Source organism: Cyprinodon tularosa, unplaced genomic scaffold, assembly GCF_016077235.1.
Source record: "Cyprinodon tularosa strain WSP-4 unplaced genomic scaffold, ASM1607723v1 ctg63, whole genome shotgun sequence".
In the NCBI taxonomy this organism is placed as follows: domain Eukaryota; kingdom Metazoa; phylum Chordata; class Actinopteri; order Cyprinodontiformes; family Cyprinodontidae; genus Cyprinodon; species Cyprinodon tularosa.
Window position 1 is genome coordinate 1,814,807 of NW_024039374.1, and position 20,484 is coordinate 1,835,290.

The window sequence follows — 20,484 nt, forward strand, 5'->3', positions numbered from 1 at the left end:
TGCAGGTGCGTCAACAAGAGTAATAAAAACATATTATGAAATTATTTTCAATATACGCCATTGTAAATAATTTGTAATAAAAGAAAATGTTAATTTCAACAAGCTATCTCAAAGCGAATAGGTGAAACTGAGACGAGAGAAAGGAAGAAAGAAAGTATGACCCTCCTCAGCTTCCGTAGAAATGCCGGATGTTGTGTTTGTGTGAAGTTAGCGCGTTGCTAACTGCTTTGACCACTGAGAGAAAATAGGCTCCGAACAGGCAAGTGTTTGCATGATAAACGTTTTACCCAATTATTTAAGGTTAGTCCAGCTTAAGGCTAACAGAAACCACCGGTTTATTTCTGCTACTACAACAAATAATAATAGCTTATATGGTTCGATATGAAATAATCATAGTAACGAACTAGAGTTAGCTTAAGGATATATATATATATATATATATATATATATATATATATATATATATATATATAGTGTCTCTTTTTATTTTAACCTGCGACTGCTTAATCATTTTCATTGCAGAAAAATTACGAACAAATTTACTATTTTCAATTTGAAAGTAGATATTCATTAGAGAGAAAATCAATTAGATTAGAAACATATTGTGAGGCTTTTTCCTCTTTAGTGAACACTACAGCTTTCCTGTAGGATGTCAGGGCGTTGAATTGGACATGAAGCTTTCATGAATTTGTCTATATTTGTGCATCAATTTACAGCTTAAAGACAAAAGACTCACATCAACTTCTAAAAAAAGTTTTCAAGGTTTTAGGAAGAAAGTCGGGCCCATATTATCTCAAGTCCTCCACCATGCCCAACAGTGGGTGTAAGATGCTTTTCCATAGATTGAGCCATTGTTTCCACCCTAAATCCATCTGCTTCGGTTGTTTCCAGATTCTCAGCAATATCATCCGAACAAAGCACATTTTGCTATTAAAGTTGCAGTAACGATGTTAAATGTTAATATTTGTAAATGTAGGACAAAAAAATAAAATAAATTAATAATAAAAAAAAACTCAATGTCCCAGTCTAATTGGCCTAATTAACCCAACACACCTGCAAAGCCTTCAAAATGTCTCTTACTGTAGGTCAGCAGGTTATACAATCATTGGGAAGACTGCTGACTGGACAGATGTCCAGAGAACGGTCTTTGACACCTTTCACAAGGGTGGTTAGTCAAAAACGTAATTGCCAAAGGGGCTGGTTGTTCTAAGAGTTCTGGATTCACACATTATAACAGAAATTTGAGTGGAAGGAAGAAGTGGGGCTGGAAAAGGTGCATCAGCAACAAAATCCATTAAAGAATTTGGGGGTGCTTCACTAGCAGGTCAAGGAGGCTGGAGTTGGGGCATCAAGAACCAAAACACACAGATGAATACTAAAGATACGATCGTCTGATTCTGTTTCAGGCTCCTCCTGAACCAAAAAAATGTCACGGGTGTCAAGGCTTTAAACATTGTGGTTTAAAAACCATTCATATTGTTTCTATATTTTAAAACCCTGGAACCACCGGACTTTTCTCTGCACAGGAACAGGAAGCACTGAGTAATGTAGTGCTGTAATGTAAAATTGCGAAGCTGCAAGTTGTCACATAAAGACCTTAAGACCACTGAAGTGTAGCCATAAAATGTATAATTTATTGTAGATGTTTGTTATTTGAAAAGACCTTCCTGTATAAATAAATGCATAAATGTAGGGAATATCATTTGCCACCTAATTTAATTGCATAATGCGTGAATAGTTTCTTGCAGTGCTGATCTTAACTACAAAGGTCATCTGGTTTATGAAATAGCATTTCATCAAGGCTAACATATGCTGCAGAGCTGCTAACCTGTCTCCTTTGAATTTGATTCACTTAGCTGCTTTATAGTAAATATGGGAGAGAAAGTTACCATTTTCCTTTTAGTGAAGGGAGATGGAAGGATGTTTGATGTCGATTGATCATTAAATTTTTTTAGTTTGCAAGGCTTATGTACAAATTTCTGTTCATATTATCTTAATTTTGTGATTTGCTGAATAAAAGATGTTGCCTTGGCCTTATGTTACCTGTACGTGACAGAAATTATCATGTTGGTTTGTTTTTTCACTTTGTGCCTCGCAGGTTGGAAAACATGGTCTTCAACCTCTGTCTACCACACTTTTCTACAACGGCTCATTGCAACAAGGTGTGACATGTTTTAAACGCCTAATCTCATAACTGTACAACCCCTCAAGGTGATTTGTTGTTGGGTTTTTTTAACCTGCCAGCTGATTTCGCAATATTAAGAATCTTTTTTTGTGGGATGAAAGGACTTACTGTCCTCACACAGATTAGACAAATAGTATGTTTTGTGGATGTACTTCTCTTTCTTAGAAAAGGCTTGAGAAAATTTTTAGTTTAAGAAGAAAAGCAAGACAAGACGTTTCTCTGGCGGTTTGTGGAGGAAGGCCAGGAGAATAAAAGAGCAGTGGACAAAGTGATGTGTGGGAGAGAGAATCTCATCTGTCCTTGTCCCTTTTATTGGATCTAGCCTATCGAAGCTATCTTTTTTCTGCATTTAGGACATATAATATATACCTTTATTCTGTAAAGAAAATTACACATTTTATCCCATTTTTTTATGCCTCCTCGTCTTTTATGTCATAGAAACTGTTGTCCATGTCTGCCATTTCCATTTGTGAGCATAAAAGATACATCGACCAGTGATGATAAGGCTTTTATTGATGTCATGCATATCTTTTCTATATCTTAAGCTCTGTGCAGATGGTTATGATGTTACAAACATTGTGTCAGCTGACCCTGCTCTACGGAAACGAGGATTCAAGCTGGAATACTTCCTACGCCCCCCTTTACATGTAAGATTGTGCTCATCTAACTAAAAATAAGTAATCACATACTTCTAGACTTGGGTGCATATTTTTTCTTGCATGTTTTTGAAAGTAGCTGGTTATTTCGTCCCTTTTTCCTCTCCTCAACTTTAGCAGTTTTTGTTGCTTCATACCTGTGTTCTCGAAGCAAAATTGTGTTGTGACTCTAATGAATATCCATCTGCTGATATTTTAAAAAAGTGTAGCACAAATTCTTAATTAACAAACTACAATGGTGTAAGTAAAGGTGACATTCAAATATTTTTGATTTCTCTAAATATATGATTAATAAGAAAACAACCTGATGCGCAGTGGTTAAGAGAGTTTTAATAGTGTTTCAACTATACTTTAATTATATAGCGCTTTAAGATACAACTCAAGCGCTTTAACTTTCCTAAAACTCTAATAATTCTAAATATAATAGAATAAAAACAGATTACAGACTCCTCTTAAAACTGAACAAAAATAATCATTATTTGATACCAATTCAAAGACAAACAGCAGCATTTTGGACCAGCTGTAATTGAGCTACTAAGCATCTTTTAAGCCGAAATGAGAACATGGATTAAAACAGGGGTCTCCAAACCTGGTTCTAGAGATCTACTATTTTAGGTGCATCCCTGCTCTAATACAGCCGATTCAAATGACTGAATTACCTCAGCATGCCGTAACATTTGGCAAATGTGGTAAAGGACCATTTGGTTCAGCTGCGTTAGAGCAGGGATGCATCTAAAACCTGCAGGTCAGTAGATCTTAAGGACCATAGTTGGAGACCACTGGATTAAAGTCTCAAAATGATGTTGTGACAGGAATGGCTTCAACAGGGCCTGTGAAAATGTTTTGATTACAGAACACTGATTCATTTTCTTTAAATCTCCTGAATAAATGTATTGCGGAAACCAGATTTATTACAGAGTAGATCAGAAATAATATTCGGTTGGAAATTCAGGGGTACCAGCTGCAAATTGTGGACACTGCCTATTGTGAAAAGTATCACTTTATATAAATATAAAGAGGGTGTGAAGGGTGCCCAAAAATTTTAGTTAAGAGTGGCACTACTTCACCATATTTTTACTCAAGCAAATGAAAAAAGTAGCTTTTTAAAAAATTACTCAACTACTGAGATCAATCTACTACCCATAATCATGACAACTGATTTGATATTTTATAAATTATGTCAAATTTAACAAAATATCAAATAAATAGCTAATTCTGGTGTTTCCAAGAATAAAACATATAACATACAGTGATTACACAATAAAAATTTTAGGTGGGTTGAGTTATAAAACGTACCAAATCAATAGCTACAGGACGTAGAATAGGTTGAATTACAGTACTCCGTTTAATGCATAAACAAAAAAAGATTTAACCAATAAGCCTCGAGTACAAAAAATTGGAATATGTATGTATATATATATATTAAAGTAAGAGCTTATTTACAAATTAAGAAAAAAATTCTGTACAGTCATTAAAACTGGTAACAGTGCTTGTTCAGGCAGTAAAGAATAAAACGTTTCATAATTCCCTCCCAGCTCCTTTGTTAATGTAAGGTCAATATTTCTATGTAACACAAATCTAACTTCTGGTGAAAGGCGGTAAAGGGTCACATGTTTAAGGACCAAATCACAGTTTAGAGACACATCTACCCAGATGTAAAAACTTTTTGAAATTATTTTTGCATTTATTTCAAAAGTACTCACCTAAAAGCTAATAAATAATTTTTTTTTTAACCCAAACTATTGTTTTGTGTTGGGGGGGAAAAACTACTGTTAGGCATGGTTCACAAATAAAGCGAATGAACAGACACTTGTGTTGTTTCTTGTGGTCACTTTGACTATTAAGATAAAGAGATACTTGACAAATGAGAGAGAAAACAAAGCTGCCAGAATGACTCAGACAATCATCCCACTTGAAAACTAAGAAAAACAGGAATAATCTGAGCTCACAGAGGATGCCCAGGGAACCTTTAAGATTTAAAGACTGATTGGAAGAATGGGCCAAAATCTCACTGAACACACGTGCAACTAATTTCTTTATAGAGGAGGCATCTTGAAGCTCTCATCACCAACAAAGCCTTTTGTACAAATTATTACGCATCAATCTGTTTAATACTTTTTCATGTGTCATTTCTCGTCTGTTGTTTCTCTTTACGTATGTTTTACTTGGGTTTATACACCGGGAGAAAATTTTATGTGAATTGCACCATAGGAATATGTAAACATGTAATTGAAAAAGTGTTTAATATTTATTCTACCTGTTTGTCTGTTTCTATTTTTTACATTCCTTGGTTTAAGGTGACATTGAAGTTTGGCTTCCCCGTGGAGCTTTGCCGCGTCGATGTGGAGCTTTGGCCCTTGGGAATGGACAGGGGCCAAGCCTGCAGGAGATTGGAGATCAGCACAAGTTCAGATACACCAACTCTGTCAAGTCGTGTGCCCGTTCATCGACAGGACCAGAGTAAAGGGCAAAAGAAGGAGCAGAACATAACTAACAGGCAGAAGCATCGACATGTCATTAGTAATGGCCATCAATGGAGTGTTCAGGCCCAGCAGTGGGGGACAGAAGCTCAAGACAGGCCTCAGCACACAGACTTCCAATCTCAGTTGAATTCTGAATCCAGCTGTTCTGAATCGGAGTTCAAGCTGGTTGCTCGATGTGAGCTCCGAGAGGAAACGCTAGTTTCATTCAGCCACTCGAACTTTCGCGCCCGAGCTCCATTCCTTTCCCCCGCTCCTCTACAGCCGGCAGCTTGTCGGCAGGAGAAGCTCTGGAGTCGAGGGCTGCCGTCGCTGGGTGCCGTGACACAGCTTCGTGTCGCTGTGCCGTTCAGCGGTGCAGCATCTTCCCTTGGACTGAAGGCGCTGGCTGTGTGGGGGCAACCTGCTCGCTGCTGCCCCACGGAAGAAGTGGAGAGGATTGAAAGAACCCACAAGGCTAATGAAAGACGGATGGAGCCTCCTGCGTTCTTTGCTCCTCCTGTCAGACAAACCAGACAAACACTCCAGGGCAACCTTAGGTAGACAGCATTTGAAGTAATGTTTGATTTTCAGTTCATGAGGATATTGGGTTTTACTCTGGGTTAGATTGGGAGCAGAAAAATTTGATTTATATCTGCTTTTTTTTTAGCTCTGGCAGTATTTCCATCCCAGATGAATTCCTGGATCCACTAACACAGGAAGTAATGATGCTTCCTATGCTGCTTCCTAGCGGGATGTCAGTAGATACTTCAACACTGGAAGAATACCAGAAGAGAGAGGCTACTTGGGGTCGGCAGCCAAACGACCCCTTCACCGGTGTCCCGTTCTCCTCCACCTGCCAGCCCTTGCCAAACCCTGAACTCAAAAGCCGAATCGACCGCTTCCTCCTGGAGAAAGGGGTTGTAGGAAGGGAGGGGGCGCTGGGGGGACAGGACAAGGGGCAGAATCCACAGGCTTCGAGACTTGTAACTTCCAATGGTCAGAGACATTCACAGAGTTCTCCTGGTTTTATTAAGGCCCCAGTGAACACTAAGTCTACTCAATTCAAAACTAAACTAGGAGGTACTAGTCAGACCTCTGCTGAGATGGCAAATACTGACTCAGGACCATCATCTACTAACAGGGATGAAAAACCCAACACACACACACTTTCAAAGGATAATAATTCTTTGTTAAAAAGAGCAAAGAAACGAGATCGGAGTGAAATTTCAGCAGGAGATTCAACAACTGAAAAACAACTGCTTCCTCAAAGCAAAAATCTAAGAAATCATTCAGGTATAGGTGAGTATTTGATGTCTAAGGCTCTGTTGTTAAAGTTGAATCTTTACCTAAATGTAAACAACATCACGCACCTTTGTGAATGTGTGGAGTCAGATGTTTCCTGATTCAGTTCAGAGGGGGAAGTTACTATATGAAATGCCTACCAGTTTACAAAGTTTGACTTAAAATGTCAGTTCAGGATCCAGTATGGCTGCTGCCACAATAACACGTGTCAAACCTGCAGGATTATTGGTCATTGACTCTTCCAAACCCTTTATCTGTAGTCATAGTAGAGTGAAAACTCAACATCTGTGGACATTTTTCAAGTATTGCATAAATCCATAGAATGTAGAGGAATATAGTATGTTGTTAGTATATTTTCACTAATGCTCTTTAGCAAATCTCACATGCATGATGTTCCATCATTATCTAATGTTTTTTTTTTTAAGTATCCATTATTTAATGTTGGGCAATATCAAACTTTGTGACTAATTTTACTATTTTAGGCTTTGTATCAAAAAGCTTTGAATCATTTAGATTAGCATTCATTTTGCAGTTCAAGATAAGATAAAAATCAGGATGAGAATAATTTATTAAATGTACCAAACAAAAACATTTAGCACCATGTATTAAACCCACACCAACCATTTAAAAAAGTCCTAACTGATGACAGCAGCCCTGAGCTTTTTTATACAACTACACCAATAATCTGCTTGTATTATTACCCCAGTATTTATTTTTATGTTAGCATTTCAATTTTCTGACATTGAAAGATATTCTGTTATTTTACTTTGGACGGTGAGAACACTATTAATGACAATTTAATTTTTTTTACTTTTAGTGTCAACTAGAGCTTAATTTATGATTATTGCAGTTTTGCTTATAGGCATTATCCACTCTCGCAGACATCTGCTTGTACTTGCTAATTATTTTATCACCCTGCTTTTAAGCTCTCCATGCTTCCAAATAAGCTGGATGGGGCTTGTTGTTTAATGCCTTATGAAAAATGATTTAGAAAGTGAAGTCATTGAGAAGCTACATGTGCGTATTTGCCATGAATCAATAGCAGAACAACAATAACGTGGAGAACATATTTACAAGGAATATTGCAGGTTTTGTTGATCTCCCACAGCATTCATTTCTGTTCATCTTCGGCTCCATTGAACAAACAGTCAGCTCTGCTTATGCTCTGTGTTTTTCGTAGTATGTCCCACAGTCTGTTGCTTCTGTCTGTTATCTTAAGAGACTCCTACGCTGTCTCTTTTTTGGCTTTTAGCTTACAGAATTACCATCACCTAGCTGCTGCATGCTGAAGAGCTCCACTGTATAGAACTGATCATGGACCTGTTTTTCTATTGACATGTTTAGCTGGCATAATGCATGACTTCTACAATTAAAAACACTCTTAATTAATTGTATTAGAGCATAAAATGATGAAGTATTACAGTTACTATTTAAAGATAATTTGGTCTAACGTATTAGCATATTACATCCCACCTCTATCTGGAGTTGTGTTCGAGTACATGGATATGTCACATATGTGATGTTAACAAACGATATATTGTGTTTTTTTCATTCACGGTTCACAGAGTTGTAAACTGTGCACATTATGCATACCAACAAATTCTCCCTGTTTTTATGTGGTTGTTTTTAGAGCTTAACGTCAGTTCCCACGAGCAGCTTCTCTCAGCCAGCCTTGATGAGGCCCTCTTCTCTGCCCTGCAGGGCCGACCTTCCTTTACTTCAAACCTGCTCCACCACGGAGAAAGTACATCACAGTCAACAATATGCCAAAGTTCAGGCTTTACAAGCTCGTCTACAGGTATGATCAGTTCCCTCTGGCTCATTGTAGGTATTTCACAATATACCTGGAGTTTACAAGAAACTCTATTTGCCTAAGAGTGAAGATGTGTTTCTCAGTCGTTATTCATTGTAGTGAGAGCAATCGGCTAAGTTCCCAGAAAATATAACTTAATTTGACTTTTCAGGTATGATTTATTTTGTTCTTCTTAAGGGTAGCTGCAGTGTACAACGGCACTGTACACAGATGGCATGTATGATTGATACATAGAAAAGCTTTTGGCAGAGGAGAAAATAATCAAAAGACTAAGATGAGACTGTGGCACTAACATGATGCAGTGGCCTCGGAGATCTTGGTGATTTTAGCTGTTGAAACCAGTCTTTTTAATTTCTTTTTTTTTTTTCTTTTTTTCAATTTATTTGTTAAGGGTCAATGCACACAAAAAAATGAGTCTAGAAAAGGAAGAGATGTCATGTGCCATGTTATAGCAAAAATTTCCACCAGCAGTCCGTGGACAGGTTGATGTTATACTTTCAAAATTTCATCATATATATAAAGAATAATAAATGTAAGCGTCTCTTCATTCCCATCATAAAAGCACTTTCAACTCAGTCACTCAGAGTTTACAGTGCTCATATTACAGTCATTCAATTGTTAAAATAACTGTTTTATTTTCTGAAAGCAGTCAGTCAGAGATGTCACACATATTGTTCCCAGACACAAAATATGTTGTAGTATTACAGTGTTTACTTTTTAAGAGGAAAAGGAAGGATTTGGTTTACCAGCATAATTTCTGCAACTTTTTTTTAACAGTGATCATAATTTTAATGCATAACTTAAATAAGAAGAAAGGTGAAAGTTGTAGCTGCTGGTTGTCCTTTTTCAGAACCAGCGCCATAAGGCAGAGAAAAGCTATTTATTTCATAATATGATATAAGATTTAACTTCTAGTTAACGCAGAGATATCTCCATTCTCCTATGGGGGGAAAAAATCACCTTCATATTCATGAGTGCTGCAGTTTTTTTTTTGTTTTTTTTTACTTTAGTTATCTAGTTTTATAAACAGATATGTCTTGCAAGCTCCTTTTCCACTTGACCTAATGTTTGTGATTAAAATACCCACTGATGAGTGTAACATGTGCCCCCACTTTTAAAATTCAACCTGCGGCGCTGGACAGCACGCCTGAAACACTAGTCTGGGCTATTTCACTGTCTTCAAAGGTGTGCTGGAAAGGTGGAAAAAACTGTTGCAATGAGCTATTCCCAATAATAAATTACTCTATAGTTAATATGTACAGTACCTGCTATTTTTAGTAGCATATCACTCATTCTCCTGTTGTTTATAAAGCCTGTGCTTCCGTCCCACAATAATAACCTTTTTTTTTTTTTTTTTTGAGCTTGCCTGAAATTTACATGCACTAAAAATAGATGCAGAGACTACACCACAATCCATTTCAGGTTTGATACATTTTACTTGCTGATGACGAGTAGTTAGATTTGCATGTCCTCCCCCCAGTATTTTTTATGTTCTGATGATTAGCATATGTTCTACATATTTCTAAAGGCAAACAGGCTGTATAATTTGATTTTAGAGCCAAAAACCCCATTTGCACCCGGTGTAGAAGAAGTTTGCATACATGCTTTTAAGCTTGGTGGTATTTTTAAACATGCAAACCTGTAGTAGGTCATGGCCATAGTGTGACTGAAAAATACTTTTCTTTTTACACAAACAATTTATTTTTTTGCTTTCTCTAAAATATATATTTTTTTAATCCAAGCAGAAACAAACTCATTGATTTTAAAATGGCAGAAATAGTTTTTAAGATTAGTTTTTAACAACAATATTTCTCTCATAGTGCTGGTTTAAAGTTTACAACAATATGTTTTCCCAAACTGATCATAAATCATATCTGAATTGAAGCTGTAATGCTATATATAAGCTATTTGTTTTCCATGGTAGAACAGTTTTATGAAATGTACCTTTCAAAATATTTATTTTTAAAAATATTTGAATATATTGTGGATTAGTTTGAATAATATAGAAGTCTCAAATATGTATATACATGTCCACCAGGAAATGTATAGAAACCTAATCTGGGCACGATTGGAGGGCAGGATTTAAGCAATAATCTGTCTTGTAATGGTAGATCTTGTTTAAATTGTTTATTTATTATTTAATTGGAGCCAACATGAGCCCCATAAATAGTCTTTGCATTATCAGTGAACTCGGGTTGGAAGGTTGGGCAGAATCTGACAAATGGTTAAAAGAAAATCTATTATCTCCTTAACCAACATGGTGACGTTTGTCTGAAGTTGACTTTTTTTTTAATGTTTTTAGATTAGACAAAAATCTAACTCGTGGAATCAGTTCTTGTTTATTCTAAATAATTCGTTATATATACGGCATTACAATTGCAACCTGAAAAAAAAATTACAATCATCATTAAATGACAAAAGTATTATGACATCCATGCCCTTAATAAGTGTATTTAAACCTCTGACTTGTAGTGTATGTTATCAGTTTATAAAACAAGAAATTATGGCAATGTTCACAATTTTAACATCATGTTTTCATGACTTAAGAAGTGTAATATTGTGTTGTTTAAAATGTAAAAGGTTATTTATTTTATTCAACCTTTGTTTTTCCCTCCCCTGTGTTTTCTAAACAGATGGAAAGGTGTGCTCTCAGTGTTCCAGCTCCGTCTCCATTTACTCTCCATCAGCGTCTTCTATCTACCGGCTGATATGTGGCCACTTGCTGTGCCGCGCCTGTGTGCAGAAAGAGACTAAGCCATTAAACTCTGCCAATATCTCCAGTCATATTTTATGTCCATCTTGTCAAAGTCCTACCCCACGCTGTAACATTATTCGTGTCCATCACTGATGAAAGATTTATTGTGCAACAACTGTTTTTTTCCCCCTGATTAATACTTGAAGAAATATACTTGTTGCTGTGAATTCATGTCTGCGGCTTATTTAGCAGCAGTGTATCTTATTTTCAAGCTTTAAAAGTCCGTCAAAACTCTGACATCACCCTCTGTGTCCTCCACTGAAGGAAAGAACAGCACGGATCTTTTCATTGAGATCGTATAAAAATAAACATATGCATAAATTCTTGTCCTCTTCCACCCCCTCTACCTTTCTGTTGGACTCTAATGGCGGTGAAGTCGCAGCCTTGGTGCCGTCATCTTTGTACAGATGGGTGGAGGCGTGGCTGCACGGAGGATGGAAAAAGAATGAGGGGCAGCAACACTTGAGGTTGATGGTGAGAAAAATTTTAAGAATAGAGCTGATCCAAGGCTGGGTGGTCTTTGTGGATAAAGCTGAAAGGGTCACGATCAGCTAATCGTTTTATGTTTTACTCACCTTGTCCTCATGTCTGGCCCCTGTCTCAGTTTGCTTTTTAAATGAAGGAAGAAGATTTTATGTAAAAAAGTCTTAGGAACCTATATGTTGGGTTAACTAGGATATATATTATAAAGAGCTCTGTGAACCCACGAAAGGCAAAAAAATTTATTTGGATGCGGAGATGGTGGAATGGTCTCCACTCATTACTGACCTCAGCTCTACTGAACACTTAGAATCAATGGATAAAAGCAATAGTGAATTAAAAAATGCAGGTTTCACACAAATGTTGAATTATTTATAGGTAGGGGCATTGTTTTGATAAAGAAATTATCGACCAAAACCACATTTCCAAATGTGTTTATTTGTGACACTGGTTGGATCAGAGAAAACCCACAATAATTTTTTTTTTTTTAAGCAGTTTAATGTTCTGTAATTCTTCCCACCTGAAAATGTCTGCACCTTTCTAAAATAGTTTGACATGATATTGACAAAAAAGAAAAAAGCAATGGAGCTGCGGTGTACAAAAGTGTTAATGTGAAGTTGTAGCTTGAACATTTATTTGTCTTCACAGTCATAAACAGCATCATATCTGTGTTGGTTTCCCTGACAACATTAAGCATAACCAAGGTCGTGATCCTGTATCCGCTCAGTTTAACTGGAATCAGTAGTTCTGCATCCGCAATAAAGGCATCAGCCTCACTGATTCAGCTGGAGGCACAGAAAGTACCCATAAATAAAAAGGCTAAATGAAACCCGCTGTGATGTTTCTCTTCTGTTCAACTTGGTATTTAACCCCAATTTTATTTATCAGTGAAACTCTTGCATTACAGTTTTAATTAGTGTTTCTTTATGTGATCAAGGACGGATTTAGATAAACCATGCAGGTTTTCTTTATGTCTAAACTAAAAGTCTTAAAAGATGCAATGCAATAGAAATATTGACCGTTTCATTGTTTTTCAAAGCAAACTTCTTAAAAAAGGAGTGAGTTCTATTAATGGATGATGACTAATAACTTTTAACTGCTGTGTCTAACCTTCAGACTGTTTTTATTAAAGATGTGCTTTTCAACAATAATTTGCCATTTATTGACAATGCAGATAAAGTTAAACACTTTTAGTGTGAAAACCATGTATAAAATATATAAATGTGGTTGAACTATGAGAGCTAATAGGTTGAGCAAGAAGTCAACAGTTCTAAAGTTCTATCTGCATAATTTTTCCAGTTAAGTTTAAAAGGATTTTTATACTTTTGAAACATTTGTACTGTAAAATGTCTGCTGATGCCTAAACATCATATTGAATCCATAATCTGCTAAGTGAATAGCTTAGATCACCTATCTACCTTCCATGTTAATGAAAAACGAGTGAGAGTTGCGGTTGTTAGGGATGCATTGTGTGCTTTCCGTGAGGCAGTGATGGGGAGATTTATAAACTCACTGATGGTATCCCTGAAAGGGAAGCATAGACAATATTTTTGACTCAAAGGCAAAATGTGAAATGTGATTATTTTTTTTTTTTGTGTGTGATATACCTTATTCATAGCCATTCACATTGCCATTAATGTGCATAAATATCAAGTTCTAACCCATCTAGTTTTATCGTTCTTTCACTATAAACTTGTTAGGAATCCAGTTTGTGTGGGTTGTTAGTGTGTTTTTTTCTCCCTCCACCACCAGGTGGTGCCCAGTCCCCATTGAACCTCCTGCACACCTGCGGTTCGTTGGATCATTACTGAGGAGTATTTGAGCAGTGGACTGTCACTACCTCGACGCCAGAGTGTTTGCCAGTTTTGGGTACTCTAGCCAAGCTGAGATTAGCTCAGTCCAACCTGAGCCTTTGTTTCTCTGAGTCTAATATTGTTTTTGTCTTTGCCTTTCGGCAGGAAGCCTTCCTGTGTAACTGGTTGCCTGGTTTTCTCCCCCTGGAAGGATTATGTGAGTTCACACTGAGCAGGAGAAAACATCCACAGGTGCCGTTCAAGTCCCTTTCGGAAATCCAAGTGACAGCCCGCTCCATTGTTCCTCCGGGTACAATGAAGGTCTAGCTGTCCACTCTCCAACGAGTTCCCTGTTCTCTAGATAAACCCACACTGACTGGATTCAAGGATTAACAAGAACCCCCTCAAACATGAATCCCGCTCCAGCAGTATTCAAGCCTCAGTCAATTTTACTACGGTCCCTGAACTGATCACTGCGATCTCCTCTTCAGACTTTCCAGTTCTGGTTCACCAGTTCACTGAGTTCCAGATCCAACTCCTGTACTCATTACCTCAATAAACCTGTTTAACTTTTCCGCTGGTTCTCTGAGTGGTTGTCTGCATGTGGGTCAGGTCTCTTAAAACAATCATGACAAAACTGTGATTATGATAATAATCATATCTATAGTGATATATTGCTGGCAATAGTTGTCTACATTCAAATGTCCCACAAAACACACACCAAACCGGTGTAGATTATTTCCATTATATAGTTCCTTTATTTATAGTTAGAAATTCTGTGGTGAAAAAATACTATGATAGTTTAACTTAGAAGTGATAAATAACTACTAAGTTAATGACACTGCAGCATGTGCAGCAATAGTTTGGTTTTAAAAGCCAAATAGTATATTATAAAGGGAAACTGCAGTCATATTCAGAGTTAAACAAAGTCCGAAGATTGATGGAAATGGAGAAAACAGAGACTTGCATATTCACTGTAAAGCTTACTAATATGTAAGCATGTAATATGTAGTATGTGATGATACTGCATGGAGTAACAACACTAGTGATCTATACCACTGCACACCAGCATAATGATCCCTGTTAGAACAGTGGCGGTAATTACAATGTTAATGTGAATGCTGTCAATTACAGTATTTTAAATTACAATTCAAGCCAATTTTTTTTCTTTGGGTTATCACAGAGAGAATGCTTTTATAGCCCATGTTCAGTACTAGATATTTAATTAACCTGATAATGTCTACCTTCCTAATACAGAAGCGGTGAAGCTGGGGCCATCATCAAATAACAGGGAGCTAGTTTGTTACATTTCATAGCTACTATGCTCAGGTGACAGTTTCTAGTTTGCTCTACCACCCTGGATAAATAGCTTTATAAATCTTGATTTCATGAGCTTAAATTTGAGCTGTAGATCTTGCAAACGCTACCCCCCCCCCCCCCCCCCCCAAAAGGTAGGAAAAGAAGTGAAGATCCTTATGTTTTTGTAAATTTGGTGAACAATAAATGGAATTGTATCTATCCTGGTTGCTTTAATATACTTTAATTGGGAAAAGTTGTTTCAAAATGCTATTTAAGAGTAAAATCCTGGAGCCTATTAAAGGCCCGTTTTGCTCATTAACCTGCTGATGCTCAGTTTTACCTTCTGTCTTTTAGTTAATCAGCCTCACAACAACTAATAAGAGAGAAACAGCCCAAAGCATGCAGGAAAACAGAACAATCAACTAAAATATGTTTGTTGGAAATGCTATTTTTTTTACGCTCATCAACAAGTTAGTCAGCATCTTAATTTGTGTGACCCTGAGGTTCCCATGGTCTCTCTTGGCTGCAAGGAGAAAAAAAGGCTGCAGTGAACAACTAAGCTGTGCATGATCATCATAAGTTGTTCTTCATCTGACTACATTTGTATAAATCCCATTAGTTGTTCTTAAACTCCAATTAATTGTTTTGTCTCCTCAGATTTATTGTGTCACCCAGGGCTGGAATGATTCTGAAAAGCTTATTAGAAGCAAAATGCGGCGCAGGGCTGAATACAGATGCTGTTTTCTTGCGTAGATTTGGTTGATGTCCACATCCAATGCAGACGCACATCTGTTACGACCCCTCGTGCACAGGCTCGCGCACGAAGCCTGGGGGTGTAGAGTCAGTGACGTCAGGTGTAGGTCTCATTGTCCAGGTGTTTATAAGTGAGCAATGACCGGAGTGGGGGACGTCAGACAGACATCCAGACCAGCGGAGGAAATAACAGGTGCTCGATCAGAACCAGCAGCCATGCATCACTGCCTGCTCCCCCTGTGCGTCCTGGGCCTCCTCGCCCTCTCCTCCGCCTGCTACATCCAGAACTGCCCGCGAGGAGGGAAGCGCGCGCTGCCGGAGGGAGGCATCAGACAGGTGGGCACCGATGGGATTTTTTTTTTATATTATATTTTTTTATTTCATATATTTATATATTTTTTTATATATTAAAAAAATTTTGATAACGCTTAAAAATAAAAGAATATTTTTTTAATGAAGTTTTTTAGGTAAACTTTTTAGGTAAACTATAAGAGAATAAATAATTATGAATGTAATTTAGGCCCACGTTTCTTTCTCTTATTTTCACTTTTAGAAAGAGTTAAACCTATTAACCTTATTAGGATGCATGCAGGATTCCGATTTTTATTATTTGTTTTATTGTTTTCTATTATCTTTCTGATGCATAGGCTATATAATAAAGATAGACTGTGAGATAAATAGACAATTATATATAAAAATGTATATGAATTGTGAGTCAATTTATTCCTAAAATCAGGAAATCTATTTTTTTTTATTTATGAAGATTTAAAACCATTTATAAACCAGTTTTTGTGTTCAGTTATATTTTTAGAATATATTTTCAGTATAGAGGGAAACTAATAATATAAGGAACAGCCTATATAAGCATATATGGAACAACTTTAAGGATTGATTTTTGTTTTCTTTCTTTTTTTCTTCTTTTTTTGCTTCAGTAACTACCTAGAGGGAGTTTAAAATATGAAATCTTGATAATACTTGAATTTCATAGATAGCTTTTATTATGCAGAGTATAACGTCCTACATTCATATGCCTTAAGGAAGTGGGGATTTTATCCTAAGATAAATAAAGCTAAAAAGGTGTGAGACGAATTGAGAGAAGAAATAATTAAATATCCACCTTAAATTAACACAATTTAAAACCTTTAGAAAACATGAAGAAAGGCGTAGAAAATCAGCTTTTTTCAAAAAAACAAATTTAATGTACTTTTATTATTTTTTAATACATTGTTCTATCCTACAGATTTAATAATTTATTTATAAGAAATATATATTTAAACACATATGCTGCAAAGTAAAATCTTTATATCCTTACTTGAATAACCTTTCATATAAATGTATTTTACAGTGTGGAAAAGAGGAAAAGAAAAGAATGTTAAAGACCTAAAGTTTGCTTTAAAAAATAGCAACATTAAAGCACTACTTTAAAAAAACAATAAATCTATATTTCAAATGAAAATGTGTTTTAGACATCAGAAGAGACCTGTAATAATTTATATTAACACTAAAGTGACTAAAATGTGCATTTCTACAATAGTATGAGAAATTTGATTTTCGGAGACCTACTGTAATGGGAATGTTTTATTGTTTTTGAATCTGAACAAATGAAAAAAGTAGAGTTTTATATTATTTTATAAAAATAAAAGCTGTTATAATGTTGAACTGTAAATTAATAGAAACGAAATTTATTATCTTCTACATATGCACAAAGTACATAGATTGCTTTATATTTTAACTATGTTTCAAAAATCAAGCAAAATTCATTGGTTGCAGACAAACCTGTGACATATTACAGGAAAATGATACACTTTTAAATAAGCTTTTATTTAATGTTACTGCGAAAACAAAGAGTAAACTGATTCTGAATGCTAGAATAATCTGGCATTTAACTCTCTGCCTTTCTCTAGTGCATGTCCTGTGGCCCCGGAGACAGGGGCCGCTGCTTTGGCCCCAGCATCTGCTGTGGAGAGGGTCTGGGCTGCCTCCTTGGCTCAGCAGCATCAGCTCACTGTGAGGAGGAGAACTACCTGCTCACCCCCTGCCAGGCAGGAGGGAGGCCCTGTGGACCTGAGGGGGGGCGTTGTGCCTCCTCAGGACTCTGCTGTAACTCTGGTACAGTCTATGGAATCTGCTTTATGAAGTGTGTTTATCTTCTGCATGATGATTGAAACCAATTCTTGTTGTATCTCAGAGGGTTGCATGGTGGACTCTGATTGCCTCGGGGAGACCGATGCCACAGATCCATCCCAGGGCTCTTCAAGGAACTCCCCCACAGATCTGCTGCTTCGTCTCCTCCACGTGGCCAGCAGAGGACAGAGCGACTACTGATCCTACAGATGGCAAGCTCCCCTACTTGCTCCTAAAGACCTGCAGCTAGAACAGATATAAGGCCTCAATCTGTGAACTCTGAACCCAGTCAGTTTGTCCTGTCCTAATCGTTTTTTCTGTGCTCTTCAACCCTGTTTTACGAATTCAAACATATTTCAAACCCCTAGACAAAGATAGTATAATACAAACAGCTAATTTCTTCTTTACTGTCACTTTCAATGAAACTGTACATACATGCACATAATGTACACAATCAAGTCAAAGAAAACTGTAAAATAAACGACGGATCATGAAGTAAAAAGTCACTGCCTCACGTTTGCTTCAGTCAGTTTCTCCTGTGTAGCAGAAATGTATATGAAGAAGATAAATTTGGTGCATCTCTGCCTAAAGTCCTCTGTTGTTTTTTCTCATCATACCTGCAGGTTTGTATCATAGTCACACCTTGTGCATGAAAGAGAATGGAATGATAACTACTGTACACAAGAGTAATTAATGAGATCTAGCCAGTAATTTACTTGGCATTTTGGCTCAAATCAACATCATCGTTTCAAGCACTAAGCTCTCACTGTCTTGTATGAACATGTTTACTTAGATAAATGAAAGGCTGGGAGTTGTAATTTTCTATACACCATTTTTATGTGATGAATGAATTGTGACATGGGTGCCAAAGATTTAAATGATGGCAGTTTGATGAAGTGGATACAGAACCTCCCTGGTGCTGTATCCTTCGGGTTTACGGTTAGTTTATTTATTTAGTTTTACTTTTAAATTCAACCTTGCATCAAGTGTCCCTGACTGCATCTTCCCCTTCATGGTGCAATATGGAGCAATGTGGATTTTCAACCGTTCTTGGAACAAAATGCTTTATAAATCTTGAAAGTTTTGATTTCAGTTCAGGTTTTCAGTTCTTTGTGTAGATTGTTAACTTAATTTGCTATCAGTCATGTGGCTTCAACAGCTCCATCATCTTAGCTTAAATTTGATGTGAAATTGACCCTGCTGTGGGTTCAGGTTTGCTGTCATGCAGAAAAAAATCCCTCTTTGGCTTCACTTTTCATATTATTATCAGTTTAGGGACCTGTCCAGACTTTACCCCCAGCTCTCCTCCAGTTAGTTTTAGATCTGCGTCTACCAGATGCTGAAAAACAACTAAAACCTATAATGTATCCGTCTGATCGCCTGTAGCACGGTGTTTTAATGGTTGGTCTAGTTATAATTTCAGTGTTCAGACCAGGGTGTCCAAGTAATTTACTGGGTTTTTCCAATGTGCTGCAAGACACCGTAAAAAAAAAAAAAAAAAAAAGCCTTAATATGCTTTAAATTTAACAGCAAAGAACAGAACATTTCTGAAGTCTATCCAGGTTGAGTGGATTACTTATCTTGATGTGAAAACTGTATGTGCAGTTTCCAGGTCATTCTGAGACTTTACAGTACATCTAAAAAAATATTCACAGCACACCACTTTTTAAACAGCATCTAATGCTGTTACAGTCTTATTCCAAGTGGTATTAAATTATTCTTCTTCCTTAAAAAGTCCCTGACTAGAGAAAGGGAGAATCTAAGCTGGGACCAGCTATAAGAAACTGATTCTCACTCCATATTTTTACAACTAGTGGATGAAATCGAAATGTCAGAATTTTAAACAACAAAAATGATGGCAATGATTTAGATATTTATTATTTATTATTGTAAACTCAAAAGCATTAGAGCATAGTTTTAATCTATCATTCATTACAGGTACAGTTCCAAGCAATAGCCAATGTTCAAATCTGGCAACAAGCACCATTTAACCACCGATACAGTGATGTCTTTAATGCATAATTTATTGCAACGTTGACTTTGATAGACTTAAAAAAAACATTTGACAATTAATCATACAATTACAAGTAATCATAATGTTTAAGAAAAAAATTCGAACATTTTCGTATAATTGGATTTATAATACAGTGTTTAGGGGATTTACAAAATAGGAAACATTTCATAAACATGTTCTTCATACATGGACATTGTCTCTGGCTATGGGGACAATATGTAGCCCAAAATAATTTATTGTATATACTATTGACTTATACAATGTTTCTAACCCTATCCAGACCGCGGTCCACTAATCCGGGACCTCTGCTCTATAGGATACCTCTCTTATATTCTTCTTTGCAGTACATCTCAATCTTCCTCAGATTTAGACTTGATGTGAGAAGTCTGTTCACAGCCCTTTAGAGATGATCAGTCAGACTTAAGGTTGGACTCTGGCCCCTTCTGTCATGATGGGTATCAGGGAGGCTCAATATGCAGAACACTGACGACACGGATGGAAAGTTTAACAGAGTTTATTGGCAAATTCACACATATAATAAAGACTGATGCAATGGTTCTGGGCTGGGTCCGGTTCACTGGCGTCTGTGAGAAAGACAGTTTGGTTAGCGAAGGCTTGGTTGAGACTTGACTGATTGTGTTCAGGTTTGTACCTTGATGAACGTAGAGGAGGCTTTGGGAGCGGAACTGTTGGGTCCGGAGAAAGCTTGGGTTGGCAGAGTCCTTAAGCTGTTTCAGCGTCTTACTTCTAAAGGCTGTTTTGACCTTGGCTTGTGTTTCCAGCTCGGTATCCAGAGCTGCTAGGAAATCCAGAGAGTGAGTCTTCAGGTTTGGCTCGGAGGGCTGGCT

The 20,484-nt window shown here is 36.9% G+C and overlaps 2 protein-coding genes across 2 annotated transcripts; both read left to right on the plus strand.

The window, feature by feature from the left end:
- The first annotated feature begins 230 nt into the window (after positions 1-230).
- ubox5 (U-box domain containing 5) lies at positions 231-12,482 on the plus strand. The gene is made up of 7 exons (XM_038308151.1): positions 231-259; positions 2,099-2,162; positions 2,731-2,832; positions 5,139-5,860; positions 5,971-6,602; positions 8,236-8,403; positions 11,052-12,482. Exons 2-7 carry the CDS (start codon positions 2,109-2,111, stop codon positions 11,264-11,266), a joined length of 1,893 nt encoding a protein of 630 aa, XP_038164079.1. The 5' UTR covers positions 231-259; positions 2,099-2,108; the 3' UTR covers positions 11,267-12,482.
- Positions 12,483-15,622: 3,140 nt separating this feature from the next.
- On the plus strand, positions 15,623-18,217 carry LOC119798602 (vasotocin-neurophysin VT 1-like). The gene is made up of 3 exons (XM_038308152.1): positions 15,623-15,834; positions 17,403-17,607; positions 17,687-18,217. Exons 1-3 carry the CDS (start codon positions 15,637-15,639, stop codon positions 17,821-17,823), a joined length of 540 nt encoding a protein of 179 aa, XP_038164080.1. The 5' UTR covers positions 15,623-15,636; the 3' UTR covers positions 17,824-18,217.
- The last annotated feature ends 2,267 nt before the right edge of the window (positions 18,218-20,484 follow it).

What these genes read in the sequence shown, in the direction of transcription:
- ubox5 (XM_038308151.1), top strand. Translation starts at nt 2,109, where the DNA reads ATGGTCTTCAACCTCTGTCTACCACACTTTTCTACAACGGCTCATTGC. An exon ending in TCCTACGCCCCCCTTTACAT is followed by an intron (nt 2,833 to 5,138) that starts GTAAGATTGTGC and finishes CCTTGGTTTAAG; the next exon opens with GTGACATTGAAGTTTGGCTT. An exon ending in CTTTACAAGCTCGTCTACAG is followed by an intron (nt 8,404 to 11,051) that starts GTATGATCAGTT and finishes TTTTCTAAACAG; the next exon opens with ATGGAAAGGTGTGCTCTCAG.
- LOC119798602 (XM_038308152.1), top strand. Translation starts at nt 15,637, where the DNA reads ATGACCGGAGTGGGGGACGTCAGACAGACATCCAGACCAGCGGAGGAA. An exon ending in CGGAGGGAGGCATCAGACAG is followed by an intron (nt 15,835 to 17,402) that starts GTGGGCACCGAT and finishes GCCTTTCTCTAG; the next exon opens with TGCATGTCCTGTGGCCCCGG. An exon ending in AGGACTCTGCTGTAACTCTG is followed by an intron (nt 17,608 to 17,686) that starts GTACAGTCTATG and finishes GTTGTATCTCAG; the next exon opens with AGGGTTGCATGGTGGACTCT.